This window comes from Xyrauchen texanus, chromosome 21 (assembly GCF_025860055.1).
Source record: "Xyrauchen texanus isolate HMW12.3.18 chromosome 21, RBS_HiC_50CHRs, whole genome shotgun sequence".
NCBI lineage: Eukaryota > Metazoa > Chordata > Actinopteri > Cypriniformes > Catostomidae > Xyrauchen > Xyrauchen texanus.
Genome location: NC_068296.1, coordinates 6,745,516 through 6,767,580, shown reverse-complemented (window position 1 = coordinate 6,767,580; position 22,065 = coordinate 6,745,516). Strand labels below are relative to the sequence as shown.

At 33.7% G+C, this 22,065-nt stretch overlaps 1 protein-coding gene across 2 annotated transcripts in view; it reads right to left on the bottom strand.

Annotated features, from left to right (window-relative positions):
- rsf1a (remodeling and spacing factor 1a) overlaps positions 1–22,065 on the bottom strand; it is a 34,828-nt gene that overhangs the window by 3,053 nt on the left and 9,710 nt on the right. Inside the window, exons 11-15 of one of the 2 annotated variants that reach the window (XM_052152433.1) lie at positions 4,221–4,324; positions 4,061–4,128; positions 3,791–3,977; positions 1,775–1,926; positions 771–956 (exon numbers count right to left, since the gene is read on the bottom strand). In XM_052152433.1, the coding sequence (XP_052008393.1) occupies positions 771–956; positions 1,775–1,926; positions 3,791–3,977; positions 4,061–4,128; positions 4,221–4,324 (697 nt within the window). Of the gene's footprint in view, positions 1–770; positions 957–1,774; positions 1,932–3,790; positions 3,978–4,060; positions 4,129–4,220; positions 4,325–22,065 lie in introns of those variants that run through there. The other variant, XR_007972770.1, reaches the window with a different exon arrangement.

Genomic DNA, 22,065 nt, shown 5'->3' with positions numbered 1-22,065 from the left:
GGTTTATGCTTTAAACAATGAAGAAAATAGACTTGATTCAAGATATACAGTATTCTATGAAAACCATTCTTAATATCTTATGCAATTTTGCTTCTTCCCAGTTCAATACAAGTTAAACTCAATTGACAGCATTTGTGGCATAATACTGATTATCACAAAAATTCAGTTTGACTTGCACAAATCAGGGTTACAGCGAGTCACTTATAATGGAAGTGAATGGGGCCAATCCATAAATGTTAAATACTTCATATTTCAAAAGTGTAACCACAAAACATAAATAAGATGCGTGTTATATTATAAAACATGATTTTAGTGTGATAAAATCACTTATTTACCTTTTCTGTCTAAAGTTATTGGTAATTTATTCATTGCCATGATGATGTAATGTCACCAAAGTGTAAAATGTCTGTAAAAATGACACTAAAACAACTTTACAGCTGAAATAATACATGAGTTTTAATACAAGAGTTTATGTAAGTGCTTTTATCAAATTTTAAGCTTCACATGAAGCCTTTAAACCCTTAAAAAATGTACCCCATTCACTTCCATTGTAAGTGCCTCAATGTAACCTCGATTTTTGTTTTGTTTTTTAAAGAAAAGGACGGATGAGTCAAATCATTTTTGGGGGTAGTCAACATTATGCCACAAATGCTGTCGATTGAGCTTATCGAACCTGGAATATTCCAATAAGTTATTTTTCATGTTAATAGATATTTTTATAGGAAAACAAGACAAAAACACATGATTTTTTGCCGTGTGGAGAGACTGACCTTCACTGTTGGAGCTGGACAGTCGTCGGCGGTGAGGCAGAGATGAGTGTTTCTGATTGGACGCATGCTGTGACCCGTCAGATTCTGATGTCTCGTAGTAGTTGACATGAGACTTGTGACTTCGCCGCAGTCGCCGTCTGCTCATGTCCACATTACTGTCACTGAACTCATTTGAGCCCTCTGTCTCTGTCAGATAAAAAGAAAGATAAATGACAAGCATTTGTACAGGGGTTGGGAATAGAAAAAAGATTTATGTTCATTCACTCTGTCATTTCATCAATCTGAAACTAATGTTCTACATTTAAAAGGATAGTTCACCCAAAAACAAACATTCTTGCATCATTTACTCGCCCTCATGCCATCCCAGATGTGTATGACTATGTTTCTTCTGCTGAACATAAAAAAAGACTCTGTAGGGCCACACAATGCAAGTCAACAGGGTCCAAAACTTTGAAGCTCAAAAAGCATATTAAGGCAGCCTAAAAGTAACAACACGACTCCAGTGGTTAAATCCATATCATCAAAAGTGATATGATAGGTGTGTGAGAAACAGATCAATATTTAAGTCCTTTTTTACTGTAAATCTACACTTTCACCAGCCCTCCCAAGCGCTCTTCTCTCCTAAGTGTTCTTCTTCTTTTGTATTTTGCCGATTTGCATACTTCGTACTTATCGCCACTTACTGTATTTATAGTAAAAAAGGACTTAAAGATTTATCTCACCCACACCTGTCAAATCGCTTCTGAAAATACATGGAGTCTTATGGATTACTTTTATTCTGCCTTTATGTGCTTTTTTGAGCTTCATGTTTTTGGACCCTGTTGACCTGCATTGTATGGACCTACAGTGCTGACAAATTATTCTAAAAATCTTGGTTTGTGTTTAGCAGAAGAAAGAAAGTCATACCTATCTGGGATGGCATGAGTTTTAGTAAAAGATGAAAAAAGGTTAATTTTTGTGTGAACTATTCTTTTAAGCATATTAAACATAAAACTCAAACAGACCCATTTCCTCCTCTTCCTCAGACTCTAACACCTCCTCTGAGGAGCCTCTTTGTCTGCGTGAGCTCCTCCTGGATTTCTGTAGGTGTGTTATTCTGCCTGTTCTCTTGAAGGTGGGTTGATTCTCAGCGGCACTCTCTCCACTGCCCCATTCACTGCCCTCACCATTTTGAAATGTATTACAGTAAAAAAATAAAATAAAATACAATTAGGCAAGCATAAATTAAAGGCAGTACAATTTAAATACATTTTTAGAAAAAAACAATCATATTTTTGGGGGCTTTATAGTAATGAGAATTGGGGAACATGTTCTTAATTGCCATGAAAATAGTGTCACAATGCCAAAAATATTAATGTTCCTAAAAATAGGCCTACATTTATTTGAGAAAACTTATTTCGTTTTTTATTTTATTTTTGGGGTGAATTTTGACCTGGAGATGTTCTTGATGGGTTAGAGAGATTTCCTCATTGGCCTCATACTCATACTGCAAGATTAAACTCAAAAGCAAAACAATGCAGCTGGAATAAATTATGAAGACGATCCACATAAAATCAGATCATTTTTAAAAGAGGGATGCAAGACAGTGATGCAGCAATATCATTTACATGTTAAGGAAACCCATATATGTAAAAAAAAAAAAAAAAAAGGCATTTAATGCAAATTAAATATACATCCTCACTGCTGCTTCAGGATTTCTTCTTCGAGTTACTTCAGTGTTTAATATCGGTGGTGAACAGCTTTCTGCGCTTTAGCACCATCTATTGCCCTGGTTCTGGTAACTGCAACGGCTTCTGACACATGATCTAAAGCAGGGGTGTCGATCGCAAAGGCAATGCTGGTAGATCGCACAAAATGTAAATGTACTTTCGTTACATTTTAATAAAAATAAATATAATGTCTTTCCTTCTTTCAGTTTCTGTCTGACTTGCACTTGACGAGTACATATTGACCAGGCGAGGTTTTGTTTATTCAGTTGCCATGACAACTAGGTTTGCGCATACGCGCCTTCCAAGGACTTCTGCGATGCTACTGCGCTCTGTTTCAGAAGTCCTTGGAAGCGCAAACCTAGTTGTCATGGCAACTGAATAAACAAAACCTCGCCTGGTCAATATTTACTCCTCATCAGAATAAGGTAAATGCCCTGGCTATTGTAATCTATTGTGCTTGTAGGTGTTTTGGGTTTAGTGTTAAAACTGAATGATATCAACATTGAACATTGTTATATATTTTTTTATTAATTAGAAGATGAATTCCATGTAGGGATACATGCAGTAGTCCCAACAAGCATTTTCTTATTTTAAATGAAACTGTGTTTTTTTAGTTGGTAGATCTTATTGAGTTGGTCATTTAAAAGTAGATCATCACACAAAAAAGTGTGGGCACCCCTGATCTACAGCATATATATTATTGATTTGTTGACACTGAAAAAAAAGCTTCACTTTGTCGCTGCGCGATTCGGCGGGAACGGTGAGAATGGCTCGTTGGGAATCCACTGTTTTAGTTCAAAATGTTGATCATCAAGCTAAACAAACATTTGGTGTGTAAAGCTGCCTTTATGCTTGTTAAATAGAAGCGATTTTAGGATGATGTTATACAATCCTATAAATAAACATATTAAATGCCATACTGAATAAAACTAAAATGGTATTTAGTGAGAGCTGTACTGTAATTGCATTTGGTGCACCTCATGCAAAAGCCTCCTTTTCAAGGGTGTGTCCAACATATTTGCTCGTATAGTAAGTAATTTGCGCGATTTTTCATATTAAATCGCCCACGACACTCACAAGCAATTGCATAGATTTCACAAGCAAATTAGCACCCATTATTTTAGATCTTAGAAAAACCAGGGCCATTGTTCCTTAACAAAGTGTATTAATGGATCTAAGGAAGTTTTTAAGACCTGACTTGGGAGTTTCACTCATTTTCTAATTTGAATTGCAAAGCCCCAAATGTGAACCTCCAGTATTCTCAGTTTTCTAATATATGACTATATATCTCTTTCACATTCGCGTACACACCTGTCACTGAGTTGAAACTCATCCTCGCTCTCCTCCTCGTCCACCGTGCTGTCGCTGTCCAGGTCATTGAGACGCCGGCGTTTCCTCTTGCGAGGGGGAAGGGGTTTCACAGACCGCCGGCATTCACGGCTTGCTGTGTTCATCTGCTGACCAGTGACAGATGCCACCAGTTTATCAGTCCCAGCATCTGCAGGAATGTCACCAGAAATCACATCACAGAAAATTCAAACCAACAAGCAACAAATGATAAAACAGTCTTGTGAGAGCAACCTTCTGTTTCGAAATCAAGAATGTCTTCTTCTATCGCTTCATCAATGGCGTCATCAAAGTCATCAAACCTGGAAAAAAGTATTAAGAAAGTCAAGAATTAGTAACTAATTTCAATAGACTAATTTCTTCAATTAAAGGCTAATTTTGAAACATTGATCACCTGTAACTGATGGATTTTCTCGTCCTGGTTGATCGCCTCCCCAGATTATTGCCTTTCTTGGGATCTTTCTTCTTCTCTGTCAGGTCCTCCTCTTCATCACCATCCTGCCATGATAAAGGGCCAACAAATTCAAATAAAATATAGCTGATTAAAAAACTTTTAAAACCTATTATAGTATCTTTATACACATAATTTATCTGAAAATAATTAAGATATATTATAGTATAGCATATAATGGTATAATACAGTGCTTTACCTTATAGTATAGCATAATAAGTATAGTATAGTATAGTATAGTGTTATGTTGTATAGTACGAAACTGTAAAGTATAGTATATAGTATAGCACAGTATGGCATAGTATTTTCTAATATATAAAATAATGTATAAAATAGTATGGTAGAGAAAAGAATTGCATCTCACTGTATAGTATTACATAAAATGCATAATATGGCTTGTAATAGCATAGCATAGTATGATAGAGTACAGTATAGCATACAGTAGTATAGAACAAAGCTGTATAGCACAGTTTGGCATAGTACTTCATAGTATAGTGACTATACTATACTACACTATAAGGTTTTGTTCTATACTATAGGCCTATAGTATAGTACGAAATTGTATAGTATAGTATAATATAGTATAGTCTAGTGTTGTATAGTACCACACTGTATAGTGTAGTTTAGTATGAAACTGTATAGTATAATATAGTAAAGTACCACATTGTATAGTATAGTATGAAACTGTATAGTGTAGTATCTCATTGTATAGTATAGCATAATAATGTACGATACAGAACTGAATAACATCTTACTGTAAAGCATAATATGATATAAAAAGTATAATATGGTTTATTATATCATAGTATAGTATGATATAGTAGAGTATAGCACAGTATAGTTCCACACTGACTTTACTATAATACACAACACAGTTTTGTACAATATAGTATAGTCTAGTGTTGTATAGTACAAAACTGTACAGTGTAGTATAATACGAAACTGTATAGTGTAGTGTTGTATAGAATCACACTGCATAGTACAATTTAGTATAGTATGAATCTGTATAGTACAGAATAGTATAGTTTAGAGTTGTATAGTACCACAGTGTATAGTACAGAATAGAATAGAGTAGTGTTTTGTAGTATCACACTGTATAGTATAGTGTAGTGTTGTATAGTAACACACTGTATAGTATAGTACAAAACTGTATAGTATAGTGCAGTGTTTTGTAGTACCACACTGTATAGTATAGTACAAAACTGTATAGTGTAGTGTTGTATAGTACACACTGTATAGTATAGTACAAAACTGTATAGTATAGTGCAGTGTTATTTAGTAACACACTGCATAGTATAGTACAAAACTGTATAGTATAATGCAGTATTGTATAGTAACACACTGCATAGTAAAGTACAAAACTGTGTAGTATAGTGTAGTGTTGTATAGTAACACACTGCATAGTATAGTACGAAATGTGTAGTATAGTGTAGTGTTGTATAGTACCACACTGTATAATATTGTACGAAACTGTATAGTATAGTGTAGTGTTGTATAGTACCACACTGTATAGTATAGTACGAAACTGTATAGTATAGTGTAGTGTTGTATAGTACCACACTGTATAGCCTAGTATTGTGCGAAACTGTAAAGTATAGTGCAGTGTTGTATAGTAACACACTGTATAGTATAGTACGAAACTGTATAGTGTAGTGTTGTATAGTAACACACTGTATAGTATAGTACGAAACTGTGTAGTATAGTGCAGTGTTGTATAGTAACACACTGCATAGTATAGTACAAAACTGTATAGTATAGTGCAGTGTTGTATAGTAACACAATGCATAGTATAGTACGAAACTGTATAGTGTAGTGCAGTGTTGTATAGTAACACACTGTATAGTACAAAACTGTATAGTATAGTGCAGTGTTGTATAGTTACACACTGCATAGTATAGTACAAAACTGTATAGTATAGTGTAGTGTTGTATAGTAACACACTGTATAGTATAGTACAAAACTGTATAGTGTAGTGTTTTGTAGTACCACACTGTATAGTATAGTACAAAACTGTATAGTATAGTGTAGTGTTGTATAGTACACACTGTATAGTATAGTACAAAACTGTATAGTATAGTGCAGTGTTGTTTAGTAACACACTGCATAGTATAGTACGAAACTGTATAGAATAATGCAGTGTTGTATAGTAACACACTGCATAGTAAAGTACGAAACTGTGTAGTATAGTGTAGTGTTGTATAGTAACACACTGCATAGTATAGTACGAAATGTGTAGTATAGTGTAGTGCTGTATAGTACCACACTGTATAGTATTGTACGAAACTGTATAGTATAGTGTAGTGCTGTATAGTACCACACTGTATAGTATTGTACGAAACTGTCTAGTAGTGTAGTGTTGTATAGTACCACACTGTATAGTATAGTACGAAACTGTATAGTATAGTGTAGTGTTGTATAGTACCACACTGTATAGTATTGTACGAAACTGTAAAGTATAGTGCAGTGTTGTTTAGTAACACATTGTATAGTATAGTACGAAACTGTATAGTGTAGTGTTGTATAGTAACACACTGCATAGTATAGTACGAAACTGTATAGTGTAGTGCAGTGTTGTATAGTAACACACTGCTTAGTATAGTATGAAACTGTATAGTATACTGCAGTGTTGTATAGTAACACACTGCATATAGTACGAAACTGTATAGTATAGTGCAGTGTTGTATAGTAACACACTGCATAGTATAGTACCAAACTGTATAGTATAGTGTTGTATAGTAACACACTGTATAGTATAGTACGAAACTGTATAGTGTAGTGTTGTACAGTAACACACTGTATAGTATAGTACAAAACTGTGTAGTGTAGTGCAGTGTTGTATAGTAACACACTGCATAGTATAGTACGAAACTGTATAGTATAGTGCAGTGTTGTATAGTAACACACTGCATAGTATAGTACGAAACTGTATAGTATAGTGCACTGTTGTATAGTAACACACTGCATAGTATAGTACGAAACTGTATAGTATAGTGCAGTGTTGTATAGTAACACACTGCATATAGTACGAAACTGTATAGTGTAGTGCAGTGTTGTATAGTAACACACTGTATAGTATAGTACAAAACTGTATAGTGTAGTGTTTTGTAGTACCACACTGTATAGTATAGTACAAAACTGTATAGTATAGTGTAGTGTTGTATAGTAACACACTGCATAGTATAGTACGCAATGTGTAGTATAGTGTAGTGTTGTATAGTACCACACTGTATAGTATTGTACGAAACTGTATAGTATAGTGTAGTGTTGTATAGTACCACACTGTATAGTATTGTACGAAACTGTCTAGTATAGTGTAGTGTTGTATAGTACCACACTGTATAGTATAGTACGAAACTGTATAGTACCACACTGTATAGTATTGTACGAAACTGTAAAGTATAGTGCAGTGTTGTATAGTAACACACTGTATAGTATAGTACGAAACTGTATAGTGTAGTGTTGTATAGTAACACACTGTATAGTATAGTACAAAACTGTGTAGTGTAGTGCAGTGTTGTATAGTAACACACTGCATAGTATAGTACGAAACTGTATAGTATAGTGCAGTGTTGTATAGTAACACACTGCATAGTATAGTACGAAACTGTATAGTGCAGTGTTGTATAGTAACACACTGCATAGTATAGTATGAAACTGTATAGTATAGTAACACACTGTATAGTATAGTACGAAACTGTATAGTGCAGTGTTGTATAGTAACACACTGCATAGTATAGTACGAAACTGTATAGTATAGTGCAGTGTTGTAAAGTAACACACTGCATAGTATAGTACGAAACTGTATAGTGCAGTGTTTTATAGTAACACACTGTATAGTATAGTACGAAACTGTATAGTATAGTGCACTGTTGTATAGTAACACACTGCACAGTATAGTACGAAACTGTATAGTATAGTGCAGTGTTGAAAAGTAACACTGCATAGTATAGTATGAAACTGTATAGTGCATTGTTGTATAGTAACACACTGCATAGTATAGTATGAAACTGTATAGTATAGTAACACACTGTATAGTACAAAACTGTATAGTGTAGTGCAGTGTTGTATAGTAACACACTGTATAGTATAGTACGAAACTGTATAGTATAGTGTAGTGTTGTATAGTACTACACTGTATAGTATTGTACGAAACTGTATAGTATAGTGCAGTGTTGTATAGTAACACACTGCATAGTATAGTACGAAACTGTATAGTATAGTGTAGTGTTGTATAGTAACACACTGCATATAGTACGAAACTGTATAGTGTAGTGCAGTGTTGTATAGTAACACACTGTATAGTATAGTACGAAACTGTATAGTATAGTGCAGTGTTGTATAGTAACACACTGCATATAGTATGAAACTGTATAGTATAGTGCACTGTTGTATAGTAACACACTGCATAGTATAGTACAAAACTGTATAGTATAGTGTAGTGTTGTATAGTACCACACTGTATAGTATTGTACGAAACTGTATAGTATAGTGTAGTGTTGTATAGTACCACACTGTATAGTATTGTACGAAACTGTCTAGTAGTGCAGTGTTGTGTAGTACCACACTGTATAGTATAGTACGAAACTGTATAGTATAGTGTAGTGTTGTATAGTACCACACTGTATAGCCTAGTATTGTACGAAACTGTAAAGTATAGTGCAGTGTTGTATAGTAACACACTGTATAGTATAGTATGAAACTGTATAGTGTAGTGTTGTATAGTAACACACTGTATAGTATAGTACGAAACTGTGTAGTACAGTGCAGTGTTGTATAGTAACACACTGCATAGTATAGTACAAAACTGTATAGTATAGTGCAGTGTTGTATAGTAACACACTGCATAGTATAGTACGAAACTGTATAGTGTAGTGCAGTGTTGTATAGTAACACACTGCATAGTATAGTACAAAACTGTATAGTATAGTGCAGTGTTGTATAGTAACACACTGTATAGTATAGTACAAAACTGTATAGTATAGTGCAGTGTTGTATAGTAACACACTGCATAGTATAGTACAAAACTGTATAGTATAGTGTAGTGTTGTATAGTAACACACAGTATAGTATAGTACAAAACTGTATAGTGTAGTGTTTTGGAGTACCACACTGTATAGTATAGTACAACACTGTATAGTATAGTGTAATGTTGTATAGTACACACTGTGTAGTATAGTACAAAATTGTATAGTATAGTGCAGTGTTGTTTAGTAACACACTGCATAGTATAGTACGAAACTGTATAGTATAGTGTAGTGTTGTATAGTAACACACTGCATAGTATAGTACGAAATGTGTAGTATATTGTAGTGTTGTATAGTACCACACTGTATAGTATTGTACGAAACTGTATAGTATAGTGTAGTGTTGTATAGTACCACACTGTATAGTATTGTACGAAACTGTCTAGTAGTGTAGTGTTGTATAGTAACACACTGTATAGTATAGTACGAAACTGTATAGTACCACACTGTATAGTATTGTATGAAACTGTAAAGTATAGTGCAGTGTTGTATAGTAACACACTGTATAGTATAGTACGAAACTGTATAGTGTAGTGTTGTATAGTAACACACTGTATAGTATAGTACGAAACTGTGTGGTATATTGCAGTGTTGTATAGTAACACACTGCATAGTATAGTATGAAACTGTATAGTGTAGTGCAGTGTTGTATAGTAACACACTATATAGTATAGTACGAAACTGTATAGTATAGTGAAGTGTTGTATAGTAACACACTGCATAGTATAGTACGAAACTGTATAGTGCAGTGTTGTATAGTAACACACTGCATAGTATAGTATGAAACTGTATAGTATAGTAACACACTGTATAGTATAGTACGAAACTGTATAGTGCAGTGTTGTATAGTAACACACTGCATATAGTACGAAACTGTATAGTATAGTGCACTGTTGTATAGTAACACACTGCATAGTATAGTACGAAACTGTATAGTGTAGTGCAGTGTTGTATAGTACCACACTGTATAGCCTAGTATTGTACGAAACTGTAAAGTATAGTGCAGTGTTGTATAGTAACACACTGTATAGTATAGTATGAAACTGTATAGTGTAGTGTTGTATAGTAACACACTGTATAGTATAATATGAAACTGTAGTATAGTGCAGTGTTGTATAGTAACACACTGCATAGTATAGTACAAAACTGTATAGTATAGTGCAGTGTTGTATAGTAACAAACTGCACAGTATAGTACAAAACTGTATAGTATAGTGTAGTGTTGTATAGTAGCACACTGCATAGTATAGTACAAAACTGTATAGTGTAGTGTAGTGTTGTATAGTAACACACAGTATAGTATAGTACAAAACTGTATAGTGTAGTGTTTTGTAGTACAACACTGTATAGTATAGTACAAAACTGTATAGTATAGTGCAGTGTTGTTTAGTAACACACTGCATAGTATAGTACGAAACTGTATAGTATAGCGTAGTGTTGTATAGTACCACACTGTATAGTATTGTACTGAAACTGTATAGTATAGTGTTGTATAGTACCACACTGTATAGTATTGTACTGAAACTGTCTAGTAGTGTAGTGTTGTATAGTAACACACTGTATAGTATAGTACTGAAACTGTATAGTATAGTGTAGTGTTGTATAGTACTACACTGTATAGTATTGTACTGAAACTGTAAAGTATAGTGCAGTGTTGTATAGTAACACACTGTATAGTATAGTACTGAAACTGTATAGTGTAGTGTTGTATAGTAACACACTGTATAGTATAGTACTGAAACTGTGTGGTATATTGCAGTGTTGTATAGTAACACACTGCATAGTATAGTACGAAACTGTATAGTGTAGTGCAGTGTTGTAAAGTAACACACTGCATAGTATAGTACAAAACTGTATAGTATAGTGCAGTGTTGTATAGTAACACACTGCATAGTACGAAACTGTATAGTATAGTGGACTGTTGTATAGTAACACACTGCATAGTATAGTACGAAACTGTATAGTGTAGTGCAGTGTTGTATAGTAACACACTGCTTAGTATAGTACGAAACTGTGTAGTATAGTGCAGTGTTGTATAGTAACACACTGCATAGTATAGTACGAAACTGTATAGTGTAGTGCAGTGTTGTATAGTAACACACTGCTTAGTATAGTATGAAACTGTATAGTATACTGCAGTGTTGTATAGTAACACACTGCATATAGTACGAAACTGTATAGTATAGTGCAGTGTTGTATAGTAACACACTGCATAGTATAGTACCAAACTGTATAGTATAGTGTTGTATAGTAACACACTGTATAGTATAGTACGAAACTGTATAGTGTAGTGTTGTACAGTAACACACTGTATAGTATAGAACAAAACTGTGTAGTGTAGTGCAGTGTTGTATAGTAACACACTGCATAGTATAGTACGAAACTGTATAGTATAGTGCAGTGTTGTATAGTAACACACTGCATATAGTACAAAACTGTATAGTATAGTGCACTGTTGTATAGTAACACACTGCATAGTATAATACGAAACTGTATAGTATAGTGTAGTGTTGTATAGTAACACACAGTATAGTATAGTACAAAACTGTATAGTGTAGTGTTTTGGAGTACCACACTGTATAGTATAGTACAACACTGTATAGTATAGTGTAGTGTTGTATAGTACACACTGTGTAGTATAGTACAAAATTGTATAGTATAGTGCAGTGTTGTTTAGTAACACACTGCATAGTATAGTACGAAACTGTATAGTATAGTGTAGTGTTGTATAGTAACACACTGCATATAGTACGAAACTGTATAGTGTAGTGCAGTGTTGTATAGTAACACACTGTATAGTATAGTACAAAACTGTATAGTATAGTGTAGTGTTTTGTAGTACCACACTGTATAGTATAGTACAAAACTGTATAGTATAGTGTAGTGTTGTATAGTAACACACTGCATAGTATAGTACGCAATGTGTAGTATAGTGTAGTGTTGTATAGTACCACACTGTATAGTATTGTACGAAACTGTATAGTATAGTGTAGTGTTGTATAGTACCACACTGTATAGTATTGTACGAAACTGTCTAGTAGTGTAGTGTTGTGTAGTACCACACTGTATAGTATAGTACGAAACTGTATAGTATAGTGTAGTGTTGTATAGTACCACACTGTATAGCCTAGTATTGTACGAAACTGTAAAGTATAGTGCAGTGTTGTATAGTAACACACTGTATAGTATAGTATGAAACTGTATAGTGTAGTGTTGTATAGTAACACACTGTATAGTATAGTACGAAACTGTGTAGTACAGTGCAGTGTTGTATAGTAACACACTGCATAGTATAGTAGAAAACTGTATAGTATAGTGCAGTGTTGTATAGTAACACACTGCATAGTATAGTACGAAACTGTATAGTGTAGTGCAGTGTTGTATAGTAACACACTGCATAGTATAGTACAAAACTGTATAGTATAGTGCAGTGTTGTATAGTAACACACTGTATAGTATAGTACAAAACTGTATAGTATAGTGCAGTGTTGTATAGTAACACACTGCATAGTATAGTACAAAACTGTATAGTATAGTGTAGTGTTGTATAGTAACACACAGTATAGTATAGTACAAAACTGTATAGTGTAGTGTTTTGGAGTACCACACTGTATAGTATAGTACAACACTGTATAGTATAGTGTAGTGTTGTATAGTACACACTGTGTAGTATAGTACAAAATTGTATAGTATAGTGCAGTGTTGTTTAGTAACACACTGCATAGTATAGTACGAAACTGTATAGTATAGTGTAGTGTTGTATAGTAACACACTGCATAGTACGAAATGTGTAGTATAGTGTAGTGTTGTATAGTACCACACTGTATAGTATTGTACGAAACTGTATAGTATAGTGTAGTGTTGTATAGTACCACACTGTATAGTATTGTACGAAACTGTCTAGTAGTGTAGTGTTGTATAGTAACACACTGTATAGTATAGTACGAAACTGTATAGTACCACACTGTATAGTATTGTATGAAACTGTAAAGTATAGTGCAGTGTTGTATAGTAACACACTGTATAGTATAGTACTGAAACTGTATAGTGTAGTGTTGTATAGTAACACACTGTATAGTATAGTACGAAACTGTGTGGTATATTGCAGTGTTGTATAGTAACACACTGCATAGTATAGTATGAAACTGTATAGTGTAGTGCAGTGTTGTATAGTAACACACTATATAGTATAGTACGAAACTGTATAGTATAGTGAAGTGTTGTATAGTAACACACTGCATAGTATAGTACGAAACTGTATAGTGCAGTGTTGTATAGTAACACACTGCATAGTATAGTATGAAACTGTATAGTATAGTAACACACTGTATAGTATAGTACGAAACTGTATAGTGCAGTGTTGTATAGTAACACACTGCATAGTATAGTACAAAACTGTATAGTATAGTGCAGTGTTGTATAGTAACAAACTGCATAGTATAGTACAAAACTGTATAGTATAGTGTAGTGTTGTATAGTAGCACACTGCATAGTATAGTACAAAACTGTATAGTGTAGTGTAGTGTTGTATAGTAACACACAGTATAGTATAGTACAAAACTGTATAGTGTAGTGTTTTGTAGTACCACACTGTATAGTATAGTACAAAACTGTATAGTATAGTGCAGTGTTGTTTAGTAACACACTGCATAGTATAGTACGAAACTGTATAGTATAGCGTAGTGTTGTATAGTACCACACTGTATAGTATTGTACTGAAACTGTATAGTATAGTGTTGTATAGTACCACACTGTATAGTATTGTACTGAAACTGTCTAGTAGTGTAGTGTTGTATAGTAACACACTGTATAGTATAGTACTGAAACTGTATAGTATAGTGTAGTGTTGTATAGTACTACACTGTATAGTATTGTACTGAAACTGTAAAGTATAGTGCAGTGTTGTATAGTAACACACTGTATAGTATAGTACTGAAACTGTATAGTGTAGTGTTGTATAGTAACACACTGTATAGTATAGTACTGAAACTGTGTGGTATATTGCAGTGTTGTATAGTAACACACTGCATAGTATAGTACTGAAACTGTATAGTGTAGTGCAGTGTTGTAAAGTAACACACTGCATAGTATAGTACAAAACTGTATAGTATAGTGCAGTGTTGTATAGTAACACACTGCATATAGTACGAAACTGTATAGTATAGTGGACTGTTGTATAGTAACACACTGCATAGTATAGTACGAAACTGTATAGTATAGTGCAGTGTTGTATAGTAACACACTGCATAGTATAGTACGAAACTGTATAGTGCAGTGTTGTATAGTAACACACTGCATAGTATAGTATGAAACTGTATAGTATAGTAACACACTGTATAGTATAGTACGAAACTGTATAGTGCAGTGTTGTATAGTAACACACTGCATAGTATAGTACGAAACTGTATAGTATAGTGCAGTGTTGTAAAGTAACACACTGCATAGTATAGTACGAAACTGTATAGTGCAGTGTTGTATAGTAACACACTGTATAGTATAGTACGAAACTGTATAGTATAGTGCACTGTTGTATAGTAACACACTGCATAGTATAGTACGAAACTGTATAGTATAGTGCAGTGTTGTAAAGTAACACACTGCATAGTACAGTACTGAAACTGTATAGTGCAGTGTTGAAAAGTAACACCTGCATAGTATAGTACTGAAACTGTATAGTGCATTGTTGTATAGTAACACACTGCATAGTATAGTATGAAACTGTATAGTATAGTAACACACTGTATAGTATAGTACAAAACTGTATAGTGTAGTGCAGTGTTGTATAGTAACACACTGCATATAGTACGAAACTGTATAGTATAGTGCAGTGTTGTATAGTAACACACTGCATAGTATAGTACAAAACTGTATGGTATAGTGCAGTGTTGTATAGTAACACACTGCATAGTATAGTACAAAACTGTATAGTATAGTGTAGTGTTGTATAGTAACACACAGTATAGTATAGTACAAAACTGTATAGTGTAGTGTTTTGGAGTACCACACTGTATAGTATAGTACAACACTGTATAGTATAGTGTAGTGTTGTATAGTAACACTGTGTAGTATAGTACAAAACTGTATAGTATAGTGCAGTGTTGTTTAGTAACACACTGCATAGTATAGTACGAAACTGTATAGTATAGTGTAGTGTTGTATAGTACCACACTGTATAGTATTGTACGAAACTGTATAGTATAGTGTTGTATAGTACCACACTGTATAGTATTGTACGAAACTGTCTAGTAGTGTAGTGTTGTATAATAACACACTGTATAGTATAGTACGAAACTGTATAGTACCACACTGTATAGTATTGTACGAAACTGTAAAGTATAGTGCAGTGTTGTATAGTAACACACTGTATAGTATAGTACGAAACTGTATAGTGTAGTGTTGTATAGTAACACACTGTATAGTATAGTACGAAACTGTGTGGTATATTGCAGTGTTGTATAGTAACACACTGCATAGTATAGTACGAAACTGTATAGTATAGTGCAGTGTTGTATAGTAACACACTGCATAGTATAGTACGAAACTGTATAGTGCAGTGTTGTATAGTAACACACTGCATAGTATAGTATGAAACTGTATAGTATAGTAACACACTGTATAGTACAGTACGAAACTGTATAGTGCAGTGTTGTATAGTAACACACTGCATAGTATAGTACGAAACTGTATAGTATAGTGCAGTGTTGTAAAGTAACACACTGCATAGTATAGTACGAAACTGTATAGTGCAGTGTTTTATAGTAACACACTGTATAGTATAGTACGAAACTGTATAGTATAGTGAAGTGTTGTATAGTAACACACTGCATAGTATAGTACGAAACTGTATAGTGCAGTGTTGTATAGTAACACACTGCATAGTATAGTATGAAACTGTATAGTATAGTAACACACTGTATAGTATAGTACGAAACTGTATAGTGCAGTGTTGTATAGTAACACACTGCATAGTATAGTACAAAACTGTATAGTATAGTGCAGTGTTGTATAGTAACAAACTGCATAGTATAGTACAAAACTGTATAGTATAGTGTAGTGTTGTATAGTAGCACACTGCATAGTATAGTACAAAACTGTATAGTGTAGTGTAGTGTTGTATAGTAACACACAGTATAGTATAGTACAAAACTGTATAGTGTAGTGTTTTGTAGTACCACACTGTATAGTATAGTACAAAACTGTATAGTATAGTGCAGTGTTGTTTAGTAACACACTGCATAGTATAGTACGAAACTGTATAGTATAGCGTAGTGTTGTATAGTACCACACTGTATAGTATTGTACGAAACTGTATAGTATAGTGTTGTATAGTACCACACTGTATAGTATTGTACGAAACTGTCTAGTAGTGTAGTGTTGTATAGTAACACACTGTATAGTATAGTACGAAACTGTATAGTATAGTGTAGTGTTGTATAGTACTACACTGTATAGTATTGTACGAAACTGTAAAGTATAGTGCAGTGTTGTATAGTAACACACTGTATAGTATAGTACGAAACTGTATAGTGTAGTGTTGTATAGTAACACACTGTATAGTATAGTACGAAACTGTGTGGTATATTGCAGTGTTGTATAGTAACACACTGCATAGTATAGTACGAAACTGTATAGTGTAGTGCAGTGTTGTAAAGTAACACACTGCATAGTATAGTACAAAACTGTATAGTATAGTGCAGTGTTGTATAGTAACACACTGCATATAGTACGAAACTGTATAGTATAGTGGACTGTTGTATAGTAACACACTGCATAGTATAGTACGAAACTGTATAGTATAGTGCAGTGTTGTATAGTAACACACTGCATAGTATAGTACGAAACTGTATAGTGCAGTGTTGTATAGTAACACACTGCATAGTATAGTATGAAACTGTATAGTATAGTAACACACTGTATAGTATAGTACTGAAACTGTATAGTGCAGTGTTGTATAGTAACACACTGCATAGTATAGTACTGAAACTGTATAGTATAGTGCAGTGTTGTAAAGTAACACACTGCATAGTATAGTACGAAACTGTATAGTGCAGTGTTGTATAGTAACACACTGTATAGTATAGTACGAAACTGTATAGTATAGTGCACTGTTGTATAGTAACACACTGCATAGTATAGTACGAAACTGTATAGTATAGTGCAGTGTTGTAAAGTAACACACTGCATAGTACAGTACGAAACTGTATAGTGCAGTGTTGAAAAGTAACACTGCATAGTATAGTACGAAACTGTATAGTGCATTGTTGTATAGTAACACACTGCATAGTATAGTATGAAACTGTATAGTATAGTAACACACTGTATAGTATAGTACAAAACTGTATAGTGTAGTGCAGTGTTGTATAGTAACACACTGCATATAGTACGAAACTGTATAGTATAGTGCAGTGTTGTATAGTAACACACTGCATAGTATAGTACAAAACTGTATGGTATAGTGCAGTGTTGTATAGTAACACACTGCATAGTATAGTACAAAACTGTATAGTATAGTGTAGTATAGTAACACACAGTATAGTATAGTACAAAACTGTATAGTGTAGTGTTTTGTAGTACCACACTGCATAGTATAGTACAACACTGTATAGTATAGTGTAGTGTTGTATAGTACACACTGAATAGTATAGTACAAAACTGTATAGTATAGTGCAGTGTTGTTTAGTAACACACTGCATAGTATAGTACGAAACTGTATAGTATAGTGTAGTGTTGTATAGTACCACACTGTATAGTATTGTACGAAACTGTATAGTATAGTGTAGTGTTGTATAGTACCACACTGTATAGTATTGTACGAAACTGTCTAGTAGTGTAGTGTTGTATAATAACACACTGTATAGTATAGTACGAAACTGTATAGTACCACACTGTATAGTATTGTACGAAACTGTAAAGTATAGTGCAGTGTTGTATAGTAACACACTGTATAGTATAGTACGAAACTGTATAGTGTAGTGTTGTATAGTAACACACTGTATAGTATAGTACGAAACTGTGTGGTCTATTGCAGTGTTGTATAGTAACACACTGCATAGTATAGTACGAAACTGTATAGTATAGTGCAGTGTTGTATAGTAACACACTGCATAGTATAGTACGAAACTGTATAGTGCAGTGTTGTATAGTAACACACTGCATAGTATAGTATGAAACTATATAGTATAGTAACACACTGTATAGTACAGTACGAAACTGTATAGTGCAGTGTTGTATAGTAACACACTGCATAGTATAGTACGAAACTGTATAGTATAGTGCAGTGTTGTAAAGTAACACACTGCATAGTATAGTACGAAACTGTATAGTGCAGTGTTTTATAGTAACACACTGTATAGTATAGTACGAAACTGTATAGTATAGTGCAGTGTTGAAAAGTAACACTGCATAGTATAGTATGAAACTGTATAGTGCATTGTTGTATAGTAACACACTGCATAGTATAGTATGAAACTGTATAGTATAGTAACACACTGTATAGTATAGTACAAAACTGTATAGTGTAGTGCAGTGTTGTATAGTAACACACTGCATATAGTAAGAAACTGTATAGTATAGTGCAGTGTTGTATAGTAACACACTGCATAGTATAGTATGAAACTGTATAGTATAGTGTAGTGTTGTATAGTAACACACTGCATATAGTACGAAACTGTATAGTGTAGTGCAGTGTTGTATAGTAACACACTGTATAGTATAGTACGAAACTGTATAGTATAGTGCAGTGTTGTATAGTAACACACTGCATATAGTACGAAACTGTATAGTATAGTGCACTGTTGTATAGTAACACACTGCATAGTATAGTACAAAACTGTATAGTATAGTGTAGTGTTGTATAGTACCACACTGTATAGTATTGTACGAAACTGTCTAGTAGTGCAGTGTTGTATAGTAACACACTGTATAGTATAGTACGAAACTGTATAGTACCACACTGTAAAGTATTGTACGAAACTGTAAAGTATAGTGCAGTGTTGTATAGTAACACACTGTATAGTATAGTACGAAACTGTATAGTGTAGTGTTGTATAGTAACACACTGTATAGTATAGTACGAAACTGTGTGGTATATTGCAGTGTTGTATAGTAACACACTGCATAGTATAGTACGAAACTGTATAGTATAGTGCAGTGTTGTATAGTAACACACTGCATAGTATAGTACGAAACTGTATAGTGCAGTGTTGTATAGTAACACTGCATAGTATAGTATGAAACTGTATAGTATAGTAACACACTGTATAGTATAGTACGAAACTGTATAGTGCAGTGTTGTATAGTAACACACTGCATAGTATAGTACGAAACTGTATAGTATAGTGCAGTGTTGTAAAGTAACACACTGCATAGTATAGTACGAAACTGTATAGTGCAGTGTTGTATAGTAACACACTGCATAGTATAGTACGAAACTGTATAGTGCAGTGTTGTATAGTAACACACTGCATATAGTACAAAACTGTATAGTATAATGCACTGTTGTATAGTAACACACTGCACAGTATAGTACGAAACTGTATAGTATAGTGCAGTGTTGAAAAGTAACACTGCATAGTATAGTACGAAACTGTATAGTATAGTGCAGTGTTGTAAAGTAACACACTGCATAGTATAATACGAAACTGTATAGTGCAGTGTTGTATAGTAACACACTGCATAGTATAGTACGAAACTGTATAGTGCAGTGTTGTATAGTAACACACTGCATATAGTACGAAACTGTATAGTATAGTGCACTATTGTATAGTAACACACTGCACAGTATAGTACGAAACTGTATAGTATAGTGCAGTGTTGAAAAGTAACACTGCATAGTATAGTACGAAACTGTATAGTGCATTGTTGTATAGTAACACACTGCATAGTATAGTATGAAACTGTATAGTATAGTAACACACTGTATAGTATAGTACAAAACTGTATAGTGTAGTGCAGTGTTGTATAGTAACACACTGCATATAGTATGAAACTGTATAGTATAGTGCAGTGTTGTATAGTAACACACTGCATAGTATAGTACGAAACTGTATAGTGTAGTGCAGTGTTGTAAAGTAACACACTGCATAGTATAGTACAAAACTGTATAGTATAGTGCAGTGTTGTATAGTAACACACTGCATATAGTACGAAACTGTATAGTATAGTGCACTGTTGTATAGTAACACACTGCATAGTATAGTACAAAACTGTATAGTATAGTGCAGTGTTGTAAAGTAACACACTGCATAGTATAGTACGAAACTGTATAGTGCAGTGTTGTATAGTAACACACTGCATAGTATAGTACAAAACTGTATAGTATAGTGTAGTGTTGTATAGTAACACACTGTATAGTATAGTACAAAACTGTATAGTATAGTGTAGTGTTTTGTAGTACCACACTGTATAGTATAGTACAAAACTGTATAGTATAGTGTAGTGTTGTATAGTACACACTGTATAGTATAGTACAAAACTGTATAGTATAGTGCAGTGTTGTTTAGTAACACACTGCATAGTATAGTACTGAAACGATAGTATAATGCAGTGTTGTATAGTAACACACTGCATAGTAAAGTACGAAACTGTGTAGTATAGTGTAGTGTTGTATAGTAACACACTGCATAGTATACTACGAAATGTGTAGTACAGTGTAGTGTTGTATAGTAACACACTGTATAGTATTGTACGAAACTGTATAGTATAGTGTAGTGTTGTATAGTACCACACTGTATAGTATTGTACAAAACTGTCTAGTAGTGTAGTGTTGTATAGTACCACACTGTATAGTATAGTACGAAACTGTATAGTGTAGTGCAGTGTTGTATAGTAACACACTGCATAGTATAGTACGAAACTGTATAGTATAGTGCACTGTTGTATAGTAACACACTGCATAGTATAGTACGAAACTGTATAGTATAGTGCAGTGTTGTAAAGTAACACACTGTATAGTATAGTACGAAACTGTATAGTGCAGTGTTGTATAGTAACACACTGCATAGTATAGTACAAAACTGTATAGTATAGTGTAGTGTTGTGTAGTAATACACTGTATAGTATAGTACAAAACTGTATAGTATAGTGTAGTGTTTTGTAGTACCACACTGTATAGTATAGTACAAAACTGTATAGTATAGTGTAGTGTTGTATAGTACACACTGTATAGTATAGTACAAAACTGTATAGTATAGTGCAGTGTTGTTTAGTAACACACTGCATAGTATAGTACGAAACAATAGTATAATGCAGTGTTGTATAGTAACACACTGCATAGTAAAGTACGAAACTGTGTAGTATAGTGTAGTGTTGTATAGTAACACACTGCACAGTATAGTACGAAACTGTATAGTATAGTGCAGTGTTGAAAAGTAACACTGCATAGTATAGTACGAAACGGTATAGTATAGTGCAGTGTTGTAAAGTAACACACTGCATAGTATAGTACGAAACTGTATAGTGCAGTGTTGTATAGTAACACTGCATAGTATAGTACGAAACTGTATAGTGCAGTGTTGTATAGTAACACACTGCATATAGTACGAAACTGTATAGTATAGTGCAGTGTTGAAAAGTAACACTGCATAGTATAGTACGAAACTGTATAGTGCATTGTTGTATAGTAACACACTGCATAGTATAGTATGAAACTGTATAGTATAGTAACACACTGTATAGTATAGTACAAAACTGTATAGTGTAGTGCAGTGTTGTATAGTAACACACTGCATATAGTACGAAACTGTATAGTATAGTGCAGTGTTGTAT